At 52.1% G+C, this 16,200-nt stretch overlaps 1 protein-coding gene across 5 annotated transcripts in view; it reads right to left on the bottom strand.

Moving 5' to 3' along the window:
- Positions 1–46: 46 nt before the first annotated feature.
- The window catches only part of Slc29a4 (solute carrier family 29 member 4), a 30,740-nt gene continuing 14,586 nt past the window's right edge, over positions 47–16,200 (bottom strand). For 4 of the 5 annotated variants that reach the window (XM_036172679.1, XM_036172677.1, XM_036172675.1 and 1 more), the window contains 9 exons: positions 10,470–10,601; positions 9,578–9,691; positions 8,790–8,918; positions 7,676–7,750; positions 4,948–5,192; positions 4,019–4,160; positions 3,740–3,927; positions 2,817–3,057; positions 912–1,200 (listed from right to left, as the gene is read on the bottom strand). In XM_036172679.1, the coding sequence (XP_036028572.1) occupies positions 1,058–1,200; positions 2,817–3,057; positions 3,740–3,927; positions 4,019–4,160; positions 4,948–5,192; positions 7,676–7,750; positions 8,790–8,918; positions 9,578–9,691; positions 10,470–10,601 (1,409 nt within the window). In that variant the 3' untranslated portion in view covers positions 912–1,057. Of the gene's footprint in view, positions 1,201–2,816; positions 3,058–3,739; positions 3,928–4,018; positions 4,161–4,947; positions 5,193–7,675; positions 7,751–8,789; positions 8,919–9,577; positions 9,692–10,469; positions 10,602–16,200 lie in introns of all 5 variants that reach the window. The other variant, XM_036172678.1, reaches the window with a different exon arrangement.

Here is a 16,200-nt window from a genome sequence, read left to right on the forward strand (position 1 = left end):
AGTTCCCCCCACTCCCCACACAAACACCTCATGAGGGACAGCAGTGGGCAGTCTCTGCCATCTTTAATGGCCAGTGCGGTAGTCAGAGGACACACAGGTAGACGGGACACAGCAGGGGTTGGTACAGGGTGGTCACGGCTGGGGCCAGAGTGTGCGGAGAGGTAAGTGTCCTGGCTCAGCAAAAGCCATCTTTTGGCTAGAGACCCCACAGCCACCCCCCACCCAATGACCCCACTCCCCAGCTCACTGCCATTTGCCAGGGTTTCAAGTGGGTCCTGTTACCTACTTGATTCTCAATGGACAGGGGCGGCGTGGCCTAGGTCAAGAGTGGATCTCGGCTGTCCCTGCATTATGGATAGGTTGAGTGGCACTGGGGAGGAAATGGGAGGACCTCCCTGTTAAGTGTGACCCTTAGCCTGTGCTGTAGCGGGGTGCGTGGGGGAAGTCCTCCACCTCAGGTGGGTACACCCAGGTCAGCTCTGCAGCTATGACTACTGGAGACCTGTGTAAACCCAGGAATGAGTATTCCACACTTAATGCTGTGTGTGTGTGTGTGTGTGTGTGTGTGTGTGTGTGTGTGTGTGTGTGTGAAGTATCTAAGAAGGGTAGAAAATAGGACTGGGGACTATCCCTTTCCTTCAAGATTTCCAACACTCATGAGGATGTACCACCTACCTAACAAATGAAAACCACGGGACCTTTGCAGCAGACCCCACAGTGGGGCCATAAGGAAGGGAGTCACTCAGACTTGTGGTCAGCCATTCTGGTGGCTTTGAGTCTGAATGACAGGACAAAGGTTGGGCCTCTGGACGTAGCGGGTGAAGGGCAGGTGTCTGACCAAACACAGGACACATGGGTAGGCGGCGCCCAAGGTGGTGAAGACATGTTCCAACTGCAGTGGACAACTGGAACGAAGTGGCGAGGTGGGCTTTAGTGGCTTAGGAGGCGGCCAGGACCCCTCAGGCACTGAGGCAAGGGTGGGGAGGGTCCTCAGGCCTTGGGGTGGCTGGCCTGAGCAGCCCTCCCTGGGCAGTGGGCAGGGTGAGGTGGGCCTGGCTCAGGGGCCGACGGGGATGGAGTCGTTGGCGGTGGCTGTTTGGAAGCAGCTGCTGTGGGCGTCACGGGTGAGGCTGTAGGTGCAGTAGGCAACAGCTGAGCCCAGGGTCAGCCCCGACATATAGGACACAGTCATGGTGTTTCCTGTGGGCGAGAGCGACCTGAGCGAGGGGCGCAGAGCGGCCATGGGAGCCGAGGCCACACTGTGCTAGACAGTGTCTGTGGCCATGGCTTCTCGGGTGTGCACTATGATAACAACTGTCGGTGCCCAAGAGCCTGTGACATCCTGTGAGATTCTCCTCCCCTAGAAACCCACTGTCTCAATGATGGGTCCTTCAGGAGTGATCTCACTGGAGTCCCTCAGGTCTTATCTACTTCTCTGCCCTTCTCTTCCCTTCCTCCCTTATTCTCTTCCTTCTCTCCATTCCCTCCCCTTCCTTCCTTCCTCCCTCCCTCCCTCCCTTCTCACCCCCCCTCTCTCTCCAATCTTAAAGACAGAATGTGTAGCCTTTCACAAGCTAAGCCAATTATCTACCACTGAGCCACACCCCAGCCCCTCACTGGGGGATTCTAGGCAGGGGCTCTACCACTGAGCCACACCCCAGCCCCTCACTGGGGGAGTCTAGGCAGGTACTCTACCACTGAGCCACACCCCAGCCCCTCACTGGGGGATTCTAGGCAGGGACTCTACCACTGAGCTACATTTCCTGGCCTCTTTTTACTTTTTTTATTTTGAAAGTGTTCTCATTTACCTCAAATCAGGAATCCTCCTGCCTTAGCCTCCTGAGGAGCTAGATGACATGCCTGCACCCATCAGGCCTGGCTTCTTTCCATTTTTATCTATTGCCTCCTGCCTCCAACTATCTCCTTTTGGGGACAATTCAGTATGTCCCCACACCTGACCTGGATGCCCCTTCCTTCACTTCCCTATCAGTCCATGGCAATACCAGCCTCGTCTTCAGCAGGAGGCCCCTGGGAGTTTGACTCTCTTAGACTTCATCTCTCCATCTGTCAGCTAACCCTGAGAACCACTGAGACAGGTTCTAATACCAGCCCTTCCCCCACCTCCACCCAAGCCTGTCCTCAGGCCTGGACCACTGCAGAAGTTTCTGAATAACCTTCTCATCCCTGTCTGCTCCCGTTCCGTCCACCTGGCCTCCACCTGGCCTCACTGGGAGATCCTAGGCAGGTGCTCAGGACCTTTGCACATATGGCTCCTTCTGCTTGGATGCCATCCCTGGCAGCTTCCTGTACCTGTCTCCCTCACTTCTTCCTCCAGGATTTTGCTCAAAAGCCACCTCTTCAGTAAAGTCTTGCAAGATTGTTCTCCTTAAACCATAGCCCCCCAGTCCCTATATCTGCCCCCAACTTCTCAAACTAACATAACCCCTAGGACTTACCACTGTGAAACATATCACATGTTTGTTATCTCTCTGTTTATTGGCTGTCTCCATGTCAGCACTGTAACCCTGCAAATGTGGGCAGCATCATGTCCCCACTGCCCAGGAGAGTGCCAGACATACAGGCTCCCCAAGTAGCAGCAGAATGAGTGAATGAATGAATGAATGAATGAATGAATGAAAGATGTAACTTACAGATGTCCTCATACCTACAACTTCCTTGTCACTTGACCCTTGGGACCAAATATATTTTCTCACTCACTGGCTGCCCTTGCTTCTCTGGGCCTCAGTTTCCTTTCTAGAAGGGCATTAGGCTTTCAAGAGGGAGCCCTGGGTGTCCCTGAGGCCAATGAGTCTTACCTGCCAGTTCCCGCTGCTTGGGGCTCACTTTACCGGCTGCCAGGATCATGGGCACACTGCCAAAGTAGCCATTACTGATGCCCATTAGCAGCGAGAAGACACAGGGCCAGGCAGGGTGGCGGAGGGCAGGCATGCCACTGGGGTAGACACACAGGATGAACAGGGGGATGAAGACCACACGGAGGCAAGAACAGGCCAGCAGATGAGTGCCCCGCCAGTCCACAGGTAAGGCCGCCAGGATCTGCAGGTAGCAGGGAGTGTGAGTCACCCACCGAGCTAGGAGCCTGCCTCTGCCCCAGATGCTCAAGCTACATCCTGTCCCCCGGCACCTGTGGCTCCATCCAGCTCACTCTGCAAGGCCCTGCAAAGTATTGCATGTACTTTTTCCCTCTTCAGTACTGGTGATGGGGGATGAGACCTGCAATATGCTAGGCAAGCATTCTACTGCTGAGCCACTCCCCAACACCTCACTGGGGGATTCTAGAGCATTTCTGAGGGGGCTGAGGGATGGCTCAGTGGTCGAATGCTTGCCTGACCTCCATACTCCATGAAACACAGTAACAGCAAAACTGGCCACAAAGAGACATGGCTCACCTGAGCTGCAGGGTGGCTGGGGGTCTCATTCCACCTCTGGCCACCAACCCCATCTATTTGTATGACAGATGTGCTGCCCAACTGGCATCCTCAGAGGATCCACCAGTGACCATGAAGCAGCAGAACTGGGGCTGATTCTAGCCTGAAATGCACTTGACACCAGAGAAACCAGGCAGGGGCTATTATACTCCACAGGTCAGGGTTAGAGAAGCCGGTACTCCATGGCTTCCACCCTCTCCACCTAGAACTCACATGAACCCTCAGTCTGGGGCTGCCCCCAGAAAGACCAGAGCCTTCCTGGGGCTCCCCAAAGCCACCCTGCGTCTCACCTTGCCCACAAAGTCTGACAGGTTGAACACAGCCATGGCCAGGATGGGCAGCCATTCCCCCAGCACGCAGTGGCGGATCTCGGACTCCAGGCCAGGAAACAGGCACAGTGTAATGAAGTAGGTTACCGCAATGGACAGCATGTCGGCCCAGATGACCCGTGCCACAACGTACCGGTGCAACAGCAGGGCTAGGGGAATTGAGGCGTGTTAGAGGATGGTGTTCATGGGTCCCCTGCGGTCTCAAGCCTGGGTGACAGCCCCACCGTGCCTCATACTAACCTCTGAAGGTGGGCCAGTTTCGTTTGACTCGTGGCTGAGGGACATCAAAACGCATGTAGGCCCCCGTGTTGCTGTGGTCCACCTCATGGGCTGGGCTGTCCTTCGGGGACCTGCTGCTGGACAGGGATGGAGTTTGGTGCTCCTGGGTGGAAGGGGATGATGGGAGTCATGGGCCAGGTACCCAGGGCAAATGGTATAGCCACAGTCATCCGGACATTCAGTCAGCGCCTACTGTGTGCACTTCCTTATCAAGGGACAATGTTTACCCACCCTCTTTCCCTCCACCCAGCTAGCAGTCACCATCAGTGACTCCAAGCCCTGAGGTGGGTGAGAGCAGAGGTGGTATGCAGGATATAACCACCAGAGGGCACTCTAGCTTTCCAGAACTGTGAACTGACCTTCCCAGGATACAGCCAACCACTCAAAGGGTGGGTATTGAGGCCACCCTTAGAGCAGTGGTCTGTGCTGGGTGATTTGTGCCTCACGGAAAGGCACCTCTGGGCTGTGACGGAAGGGAATTCATCACAGGATTCCCTTGCCTTCCATCTACCGGACTTCTTTGGACCCTACTTTCATGGCCATGGGGTTCTCCCCCATCAGGCTTTGGAGATCTGCCACACACCCTGGGCTCTTCTCTCTGGCCATAGCTAAAAAAAACATCACCATCACCTCCTGCTGTCCCAACAGGGTGTCCTAGCAGGTGGGCCACAGGAGCTGAAGACAGCCTCGGGCCACAGATGTGGGATGCCAGAGCTGGTGGAGGGTCACAGACTATCCCATCCGTGGTGCCCTGGAAGGCTGAAACCGCCCACAGGATGGAATGTCTCTGAGTTCAGAAGCCAGCCTGCAGCCTGAGATCATGGGGCCAAGGAGGACCTCTTCAGACACCTGTGTGGGAGAAGGAGGCCAGGCCAGGCCAGCGCACTTACAAAGTGGATGTCTCCTGATACGACATCGTGGTGCACTCGGTAACCTGCCCGGATGGGGCGGCTGTCGCGGGGCCGTGTGGTGTAGTAGAGCACAAACCGGCTGCGCCGCACCAGCAGGTGCAACAGGAAGCAGAGCAGCTCCAGGCCCGCGGAGACCAGGAAGAAGATGATGGTGCTGGCCCGCTCATCTGGGAGCAGCAGTTTAGTGAGGATCCGGCTCAGAGAGATCATCACCCCTGCGGTGCCTGGAGGGGAGGCAGTGGCTCCTGAGCGCTCCCAAGGCCTCTCTCAGCCACGCCACCCCTACCCTACCCGGACTCCATCCCATCCACACTCTGCTCCAGTCCCGGTCCACAGTACCTGGTCTACCGTCCTACCAGGCCCCACCCGCCATCCTGTCCAAGGCCCCAACCCTGTCCAAGCCTTCCCCCAACCACTTGAAGCCCCTCACCCCTATGTCTTGTCTCCCCACCCCCAGCCCAGCTGAGCCTGATCTCCCAAGCCCCACCCATTCCTAGACTCACTGCCTGTCTACCCATATAGCCCCGCTTCAGCTCCCCTCCCCCCGGGACTGCTGCTGCTCTCACCAACCCCGTCCCCCACTCTGTCGTTTCACACGCCATGGGCAGCATCTCTGAGCTTTTGCTGGGTGTCCTGCCCTGAGGTCCTCCTCCACAGGGAGGACACAAGGCCCTGCCTTCCTAGGCTTGATGGAGAGAGGCCACAGATAAGCCATGGAAACACACAGAGAGTTGAGCACTCCGCGTGAATACCAGTCACAAGGGTGTGTGAAATACTGAGAGGTTCCCACCCCCTCTCCCCCAGCAGGGGCCAGCTGGAGGAGGGTGTCAGGGTCAAGGCAGGCAGGCAGGACTGCTGTAGAGGGCAGGTGGAGTTTTGCCCAAATTCAACCCACAGCCACAGAGCGGTGTGGGGCAGGACCAGTTACGTCCACCATGAGCCGATGAAGATGGGCAGGGCTCTAAGTAAATGTTTTGAGGAGCTTTTGGCTAGCTCATTAGAGGCCCCAGTCAGTACACCAACACCATCCTGATGGGCCAGCCACACTGATTCCACCACAAAATCTACTGGTTTGGGCTAGGAATGTGGCTCAGTTGGTAGAGTGCTTATTAAACACATGGGACGTCCTGGGTTCTACTTCCAATCCTTGGTAAAGAGAGTGTGGTGGGGCTGGGCGGAGGTGGCGCTCGCCTTTAATCCCAGCACTCAGGAGGCAGAGCCAGGTGAATCTCTGTGAGTTCAAGGCCAGCCTGGGCTACAGAGATCCAGGACAGCACCAAAGCTACACAGAGAAACCCTGTCTTGAAAAAAACCAAAAAAGGAAAAAATAAGAGACTGATGGCACATGCCTGGAATCCCAACACCTGGGAGTTGGAAACAAGAAGATCAGAAGTTCAAGGTCATCCTCAGCTATATAATTTGAAGCTAGCCTGAGCTATATGAGACCCTCTCTCAAAACAATAAAAAAAAAAAAAAAAAAACTACTGGCTTGCAAATCCCCCTGTGTGCTGACCACCTTCCAGAAGTCAGCTCTAGGTGGTGTGGTTTGATTTCCAGGCAACACAGGGCAGAAGAAGCTGAGATTCGGAGAACAGCCCCTGAGGAGGAGGATGGTTGGGCCCAGCTTCTTGCTGGGTGGTGACCAGCTACAGGCTAGAGGGTGGGATGGGACACACTTGGAGTCCTCCTGGAGGGCATGTCCAGAGGTCTTTTGACGTCTGCACATTGGGTAAATTTCAGACTTGTACAAGGGTGCTGTGTATCAGAAAGGGGCATCTGGGATGTGGCTTGGTAGACAAAAGGGTTTAAGCAATAGAGTGATAAGCAAGGGTGTCTGGTGGTGGTGGATAGGGGGAATTTGAGGAGGATTTGGTTCTGAGTGTACACACACACACACACACACACACACACACAATTGTGCAAATTTCTAAAACTGAAACACTCCCTCCTAAAGGAAGGTTTCAAAGACTCAAGAAATAAAGATTAAAAGTGTAGCTGAGGGGTTGGGGGTTTAGCTCAGTGGTAGAGTGCTTGCCTAGCAAGCACAAGGCCCTGGATTTGATCCTCAGCTCTGGAAAAATAAAAATAAAAACAAACAAACAACAAAAAAAGCCTAGCTGAACCACACAAGATTCTCAAGCCCCCCCCCCCCACCACCACCACCAGGTTATTCCAGCAGTAACAATCGCTGGGGAGAGGAGAGTCTCCCACCAGAGCTGCCTGCAGGCTGTGCCAGGAGCCCAGGCACACAGTGTTCCCGAATTAACACCGGGCCTGTGGTGGGCTTCTCGGTGATGCTCCAGTAAGTCAGTCCTAACAAACTCACAGGTGTGTCGAGGCTAGACTGGATGGCATGGGTTTTGGTACACCAATGGTGCCCTATCTGGAGTGAGCAGACATTTGATTACATCTCTCTGGGGAAAAAAAAAATCACGAAATGGATACGCAAATCTTCCCACACCTGCATGCTCACTGGAACTGTGGTTCTCACGCTCCAAAGGAATTCCACACTTGAGAACCCTGGCACACACTGGTGTGCACACATGTCTGTGCACACATGTCCCTCCTACCCATTGGTCCATCCCTTGCCATCGACAGTCACCATCCCCAATCCGGCATGTGTGGAGCTTTCTGGCACACCTCCCTAACCAGGGCATGCCCCGGAGGGTCCCCAGACTGGTGCCCCCTTGGGGGTCTCAATACTCACTCTCTCCAGTCATCACCCCCTGCGTGTACCTCTTGGGCAGTAATCCTGTGTAGCCATAGAAGCTAGATTGCTGCACTTGAGAGAGAGAGAGAGAGAGAGGAAGTGGTCAGATATCATTTGACACAGAGGCAATATGGACCGCCTGTGCTATGTTGGCCCTGGAGGACGGGTGCTCAGAGAGCCTAACATTAGAGCCGAGGTGAGATTTAACACAGCCGGGTTGGGGATTTAGAGCGCTTGCCTAGCAAGCACAAGGCCCTGGGTTCGATCCTCAGCTCAAAAAAAAAAAAAAAAAGAAGAGATTTAACACAGCCATATGGCAACATGGGAAGGAAACAGTGTTGCCCTGAACATGGCATGCATGGAGCAGCCACTTCCCTGCCCCTGGGCTTCAAGGTCACTGACAAGTACTGCCTGATGCAAGAGGAGACGACACAGGTCCCTTGCTGGATGGGACAGGGCAAACTTACTCTCAGCATTTTCCCGATAGTAGCGATGATAGAGACTATCGGTTGAAATGGGGCTGTCAATCTAAATCTCTGAGTGGCTTGTATGGAACACAGCTCCTGCCCCATTTCTGATGGGGTTGGACCATGTGGTAAAAGCAAGGGAGAGCTGAGTGTGTGGATGTACACATGTAATGTCAATACTTGGGAGCCGGAGGCAGCAGGATTAGGAGTTCAAAGCCAGGCTGGACTGCTTGAGACTGTCTCAATAAAAAAAAAAAAGGGGGGGGGGAGCTGGGATACATACAGCTTAGCTAGTACAAGAGATTACCTGGCATCCATGATGCCCTGGGATCTATGCCCAGCACGGCATAATCTGGGTGTAGGGGCGCATGCTTGTGATCCCAGCATGAAGGAGGTAGAGACAGGAGGATCTGGAGTTCAAGAGAACCAGGGGGCTGCATTCCAAACCTGTGCCACACCAGAGTCGCCCTGGTGCCTATGTGTGCATGTGTGTTCATGTATGTATGTACATGTGCTCTGGTGTATTCACAGACACATGGCCAGCACCTGGACTGACTCACTTTGTAGAGTGTGTGACCTGTACAACAGGGCCACAGAGCACTTGGGTTCAGCCTTCCTGGTGCATCCTGGCCTCACTCCCTTACCTGTGCATCCAAAGGCCACAGTACCCACGGCGGCCAGGTTGATGGCGTAAGCCTGGTCGTGAGAGAAGAGCTGAAGCCACACATCACATATGCTGATGAAGAGCAAGGGACCCAAGGCGAGGAGGTAGCCTGCAGGGAGCAGAGAAGTCGTGAGGGGCACGGTGAGCGCCAGGTGGGCGCTCCTCGCCTCACCCCATTTTCCAGAGAGCTATGTCTCAGACACTGTGGCTGGCTACCTGTCCTCTAGAATATTAGGCAGGTAGAAGACTCCAGGAGAGTCTACAGGGAAATTCTGGGGGCTTCCTGGAGGAGTCATCATCGGAGCTGAGCCTTGAAGCCGAAAACCACTGTGCAGAGGGATGGACAGAAGGGAGAGCTTATGCAGGGGTCTGGGGCTATAATGTAGGGGTCACAAGAGCCTGTGGAAGCATTTGCCATTGTACTGGCAAGTGGCCTGACGCTGACTTCCAAGCACAAAGCCCACAGTGGTTCTAGAAAAAGCACATGCAGGGCTGGAGAGATCACTCAGCGGTTGGGAGCACTGGCTGCTCTTCCAGAGGACCTGGGTTCAATTCCCGGCACCCATATGTCAGCTCACAACCATCTGTAACTCCAGTTCCAGGGGATCTGACACCTTCACACCAATGTACATAAAATAAATTGTTAAAAAATAATGAAAAAGCATGTATTTCACAGACAAGGCAAGGCAGCTGGGTAGGGCAGGTGCCATGGGCTAGGGAGGCGCTTGGAGCCTCTGGGAAGGGACGGCACAGGGTGGCGTTGAATACCTGTGGTGATCCTAGTGTGCAGGTTCAACCTCTCCACCACAACGTTGTTTAGGAGCACAGCCGCCAACGCCACCAAGATATAGGTGAGGCTCATGTCGAACACAATGGAGGTCCCTGGATATAAGAGGGACAGTGACTCAGGGACTTCCAACCTCTGCACTCACCCCTGCAAGGTCTCTTCACTCTCCCCCAGGGGCTGATTGCTCAGAGTGAATCAGTGGCTACCCCGAGGAGAGGAGATTCACATACAGTTGTCCCTCGGCCTGCCATGTTGGTCCCTGGCTAGCTCAGCCTCCACACGTAGGTCCATAGCCCACCTTTCTTCCCTGTCGAGGTTTAAATGTGAAATGTCCCCATGGGCTCACACGCTGGAACACTTGGTCCCCAGCTGGTGATGCTGTTCGAGAAGGCTGCAGACCATTTAGGGGGTGGAGCCTCACTGGAGGATGTCAGTCACCAGGGGAGGGTCTTGGGATTTTATAGGGGGGGCACTTCCAGCTCGCTCTCTGCTTCCGGAGTGTGACTGCAATGTGACCAGCCAGCCTCCCACTCCCTCCGGCAAGCCTTCCCTGCCTTCTCTCTCAGGGTGGACCATATCCAGCAAACCAAAAGTCAGAACAAGTCCCTCTCTCCCTGCAGTGGCTTTCGCCAGGCCCGTTACCATAGCAACAAGAAGGTAGCAACTATGTTCCCCAGGTAAAGGCCACACCACAGTTGCTCACCCACCCAGCTTGGTACGGTTCCCTGTTGGGTCCCCAAAAACCACATGCAAAGTTCACTCCGTACAACATCTCCAAGCAGGATCCCAGCCCCTGGGATTACCAGAGGCCTTGGTCCAGGTAGAGGGTACTGAGCCGCCTTTGAGGGCAGTGTGGACGGCAGAGGGACCCACCTGGGTACTTGTGGTGAAGATAGTCCACATCGGTGATAAAGCTGTTGTACGGCAGTAAGAAGCCCACGCCGGCCAGCAGCATGGCAAAGTAGATGGCATGGTAGCGGTCATCTGGCACAGGCTCCTCTACCGCTAAGTGGGGAGACACCAGGAGAGACTAGTGAGCACACTCAGGCTGCGGCCAGCACACCAGGGCTGTCATCTGCCGCCACCACAGCCGCTGTTGACCACCAGGGCCCCAGCCATCCACATCACTATCTTTTTTTTTTTTTTTTTTTGGTTTTTTGAGACAGGGTTTCTCTGCGTAGCTTTGCGCCTTTCCTGGAACTCACTCTATAGCCCAGGCTGGCCTCGAACTCACAGAGATCCGCCTGCCTCTGCCTCCCAAGTGCTGGGATTATAGGAATACACTACCACTGCCCTCCACATCACTATCTTTTTGTTTGTTTGTTTGTTTGTTTGGTTGGTTTTTCGAGACAGGGTTTATCTGTGTAATTTTGTCCTGGAACTTGCTTTGTAGACCAGGCTGGCCTCAAACTCACAGAGATCCGCCTGGCTCTGCCTCCTGAGTGCTGGGATTATAGGAATACACTACCATACTTGATTTATTTGATACTAGGGATGGAACCCAGAGTATCATACATGCTAAGCAAGCAAGCACTCTACCAACTAGGCTACATACTCATCCCATGACCTAGGGAGTTCCAGTTTTGACACCAAGACATCATGATTTTGTTGTTTGGAGCATAAATGCTTGCCACTCTGGCCCTGTGTCCCCAGCCAAGGAAGACTTTTGTGGAAGGGGGATGATCCCAACCATCAAAGGGATGGCAAATTGATGCCGTCTACAGGAATGAGAAAGTAAAATAAATTTGGGGCCAGGTGTGGTGGTGCACGCCTTTAACCCCTAGCACTCAGAAGGCAGAAGCAGGTGGATCTCTGTGAGTTTGAGGCCAGCCTGGTCTACAGAGTTGAATTCCAGGACAGCCAGGGCTGTTACACAGAGAAACCCTGTCTCAAAAAAAAAAAAAAACACACACACACAAGAGGCCATGGCTGGCGAAGGAGAGGGCCTCTTGGCCTCTTGGGACTCTTCCATTCCCTGTGTCTCAGCTAATGGGAGCCCCCGAGAACCCAATGTAAGCAGGGTCCCTAACACCCTAAGCCTTCAGAAATAAAGGCTCGGTCACCTTCCAGGACCAGAGCTTTGGGCAGGGAGGTGTCTGCTGGCAGCAAAGGGAACCTGAACGGACCAGTGAAAGAGCACATCATGAACATACGCTACGATCACGTGGCTGACGTTATGAGTATGTGTGTTGGGGTGCACATGTAGAGGCTGGTGAGGGACATCGGTGCTTTACTCTATCACTCCTCACCTTATTTTTGAGATAGTCTTTCACTGAAGCTGGAGCTTACCAAGAGACTGGCTGGCCGGAGATCCTCGGAGATCCTCAGGGATCCTCCGCCTCCCCAGTGCTGGGACAGCAGTTGCTCACCACCACACCTGCTTTGTTTTTGTTTGTGTTGTTGTTGTTGTTCTGTTTTGAAATTTCACTTACTTTTATTTTATGTGTTTAAGTGTTTTCATGAATGTATATTTGTGCACCATATGCACACTGGTGCCTGTGGAGGCCAGGAGAAGGTGTCGGATCCCCTGGAACCAGAGTTACGGACGGTCCTGAGCGTCCAGTGTGAGTGCTGGGATTGGAACCTGGGTGGTCCTTTGCAAGAGCAGCCAGTGCTCTTAACTGCTGAGCCATCTCTGCAGCCCCCGCATCCGGTTTTCATGTACGTTTTGAGGACTGAACTCAGGTCCTCTGCTTGCACAGTAAACATTTTGCCCATGAGCCCTCTACCTAGCTGCTAACTTATTTATTTTTTAAATGTGTGTGTGTGTGCATGCCATAGAGTGCATGTGGAGGCCAGAGACGACTTTTGGTCGTCAGTTCTCAATACCATGTGGATTCGGAGATCAAATCCAAGTCATCGGGCTTGGTGATAAGCTCCTTTACCCACTGAGCTATCGTGCCAGCCCCTAAATATTCACCCTCACATGCCCTTATCAGTAATATAAGGTGTGTTCATAGAAGGCTGGAGAGATGGCTCAGTGGGTAGGGATGAGTGCTGCCAAGCCTGATGACCTGAATTCAATACTCGGAACCCACCTAGTGGAGGGAGAGAACTGATTCCTGTAAGTTGTCCTCTGATCTGCATGACACACGTGTGTTCTCCACCCCACAAGATAAGCAAACATAACAGACAAATAATGCTTTTTCTTTTCTTTCCCTTACTCTCTCTCTCTTCCTTCCTCTCTTTCTCTCTCTTCTCCCTCCCTCCCTCCCTCTCTCCCTCTCTCCCTCCCTCCCTCCCTCCCTCCCTCCCTCCCTCCCTTCCTTCCTTCCTTCCTTCCTTCCTTCCTTCTTTCCTTTCTTTCTATCTATCTTTTTTTCATGTGCTCCAAATTGCTAGCTATATTGTGGTTACAGGACCTGAAAGAATTGTCAGCATCTACCAATGATCTCCGAGGAATGGGCTTACATAGTTTCAGGGGCCCAAAGATGGACTGCGTTATGCTTAATGGTGGTATGACCCTGATATGGCTTTATTTGGTATGTATGTAAATATGCTTTAAGGAGCTGTGTATGGGAGCTGAGCTGGTAAGTAGTACACTGTGGGGGACCATTTCATAAGCCATCCCAGCAGGCCAAGGCCTGGGGCCTGGTTGTTTATGTGACTTGCTGAGGTGTGGCTGGGAAGGGGTCTGGGGAGGAAGTCCCTCTGAAGAGGTCTTTGAGTTCATCCAAGAAGAATATGACTCTGAGTGGCTCTGGCCTAATCAGGTGAGGCATTTTGGTCTTCTGGGAACTGACCTCAGCCCGGGGTAGGGATGCAGGCCTGTCTGCTTCGTATTAGATTCTCTGCTGTGCCCGGGTGTGGTATGTCCCCATTGGTCTCATGTTCTGGAGAAGGCTTGGGGCAATGCAGAGGTCACAGGTGGTTCGATCTTTAAAATGAGTTGATGCTTCTCTGCAAGGAGCGTGCTCTTGCTTTTGGGAGTCGGAGTAAGTGAGCCATCAATAAGCCTGGCATTTCCTGTGACTTGCTCCCATTTCCTGTTTCCTCATGTGACACTGCCCTCAGAATCCCACACTGTGGTGCCAGTCTCCATGAGGCCCTCATAAGAACCAAACAGAAATTGGTGACAAGTTCTTGACTTTCCAGCCACTGGAGGCTTAAAATGCTTCTATTTTTATTTTTAAAAAAGATTTATTTATGGGGCTGGGGATTTAGCTCAGTGGTAGAGCACTTGCCTAGCAAGCAGAAGGCCCTGGGTTCGGTCCTCAGCTCTGGCAAAAAAAAAAAAAAAAAGATTTATTTATTTAGCATGCATTCTGTCTGCATGTAAGTCTGCAGGCCAGAAGAGGGCTCCAGATCTCATTACAGATGGTTGTGAGCCACCATGTGGTTGCTGGGAATTGAACTCAGGACCTCTGGAAGAACAGCCAGTGCTCTTAACCTCTGAGCCATCTCTCCAGCGCACCTCTATCTTTTACAGAGTACTTTGCCTAAGGTATTTTGTTATAGCAACAGAGTGTGCGCTAAGATAATGGCTTCACTCCCACTTTAGTAAGCCAATTTCTTATAATAATATCTTTAATCTGTGTATGTGCACAGATCCATATGATAGCTATAACTATGCTTCCTCCTATCCATCATCCATCTATCCATACATCCTTCATCCATGCATCCATTCATCTTGCTGTTTATCCATCCATCCTTCATCCATTTACCTACCATCTAACCACTCACGCATCCCCACATCCATCAGCAATGCATCAATCCATATACCCATCCATCCTCCATCTATCTATTCACCCTCCATCCATCAGTCATCCCTCTATCCATACATCCTTTATTCACGCATGCATCTATCTATCCATACATCCTCCATTCACGCATGCATCCATCTATCCATACATCCTCCATTCACGCATGCATCCATCTATCCATACATCCTCCATTCACGCATGCATCCATCTATCCATACATCCTCCATTCACGCATGCATCCATCTATCCATACATCCTCCATTCACGCATGCATCCCTCTATCCATACATCCTCCATTCACGCATGCATCCATCTATCCATACATCCTCCATTCACGCATGCATCCATCTATCCATACATCCTCCATTCACGCATGCATCCATCTATCCATACATCCTCCATTCATGCACTTATCCATCTATCCATACATCCTCCATTCATGCATCCATCTAACCCTCATCCACCCACCCATTCCTCAGTCATTTTTCTATCCATCCATCTAGTCATTATCTGTCTACCTATCATCTTCTATTTATTCATCTATCCATCCATTCATGCATCCATTCATCCTTCATCATTCACCTAATACCCCTTCCAACTGTCCCTCATTATCAATCCACATTCATACATCCATATAGCCTCCATTCATCCATCATCTATATATCCCTCTATCCATCTGCCTATCCATCTACCCAATTTATGATCTATTTAATCTACCTATCCATTCACCCACCCATCATTTAGCCATCTGTCCTTTATCCACTCTCCTACTCATCCACCTATTGTTTATCTATTCATCTATCTTTTCAGATACCTATTGTTTATTTATTTATTTAGTTGTTGTTTTGTTTGTTTGTTTGTTTTCAAGAAAAGGTTTCTATGCAGCCTTGGCTGTCCTGGAACTCACTCTGTAGACCAGGGTGGCCTTGAACTCAGAGATCCACCTGACTCTGCCTTCCGAGTGCTGGGATAAAGGCATGCACCACTACTGCCCAGCCAGTTGTCTATTACTTATTTGGTTTTATTAAGACAAAGTTTAGTTATGCATCCCAGGCTGGTCTAGGGTCATAGCAATCCTATGTCAGCTTCCCAAATGCTAAGATTATAGGTGTGAGTCATCATACCTGGCCTTCTATCACCCATCTATCCATCCATCCATACATACATCTGTCTATCTGTCTGTCTATCTATCTATCTATCTATCTATCTAACATCTATAATCATCTGTCTATCTTCTATCCATCATCCATCTATCTCTCTTTCAATCATCTATTACCTTCCTTCCTTTTCTTCTATCTAGCATTTCTTGACTCTCTCTAACTGAACCCCGGTTGATATAGCCTCCACCACCAAGAGCACCATAACTGTAGCCTTTACAGTTCAAGTCAGCATTGATGCCCGAGCACTGCTCACTACACACCCCTGTCTGCCAGGGCCCTTCCACTACCAAGTCTATTGTCATCCTTGGGGGCTGGCACTGAAGTGACTCCATCCCTCTGCATGGGAGCAGGTGTTCTTCATAACTCAACACAGGACCCAGCCAGCAGAACTCCACCAAGAACGTTTCCCAGCCAGAAACAGAACTATGGCAAACAACCAGCTCCACAGGTGCTTCCCGAGTTCCCGGGATGGATGGTGCTAAGGGGCACTACAGTTTGCTGCAGTTGCAGTTGCTTTGAGGCCTGCACTGGGCACTGCCCTTCAAGCATGCAAAGTCCCCAAGCAGGCCAGAGATAGGAGCGGGACTGAACCTGAACCCGTCCCTCCCGAGACCTGCTCTGCAAGTCCAATTGCACAGTAGGTTGGGAGGGCTCTTTCGTTTGGGGAAACAGGCTCAGGGATGTTTTAGGTCTCTGCTCCACATCACACAGTGGAACTGAGAAGCAGCGATTTGAACTTCC

Source organism: Onychomys torridus, chromosome 22, assembly GCF_903995425.1.
Source record: "Onychomys torridus chromosome 22, mOncTor1.1, whole genome shotgun sequence".
In the NCBI taxonomy this organism is placed as follows: domain Eukaryota; kingdom Metazoa; phylum Chordata; class Mammalia; order Rodentia; family Cricetidae; genus Onychomys; species Onychomys torridus.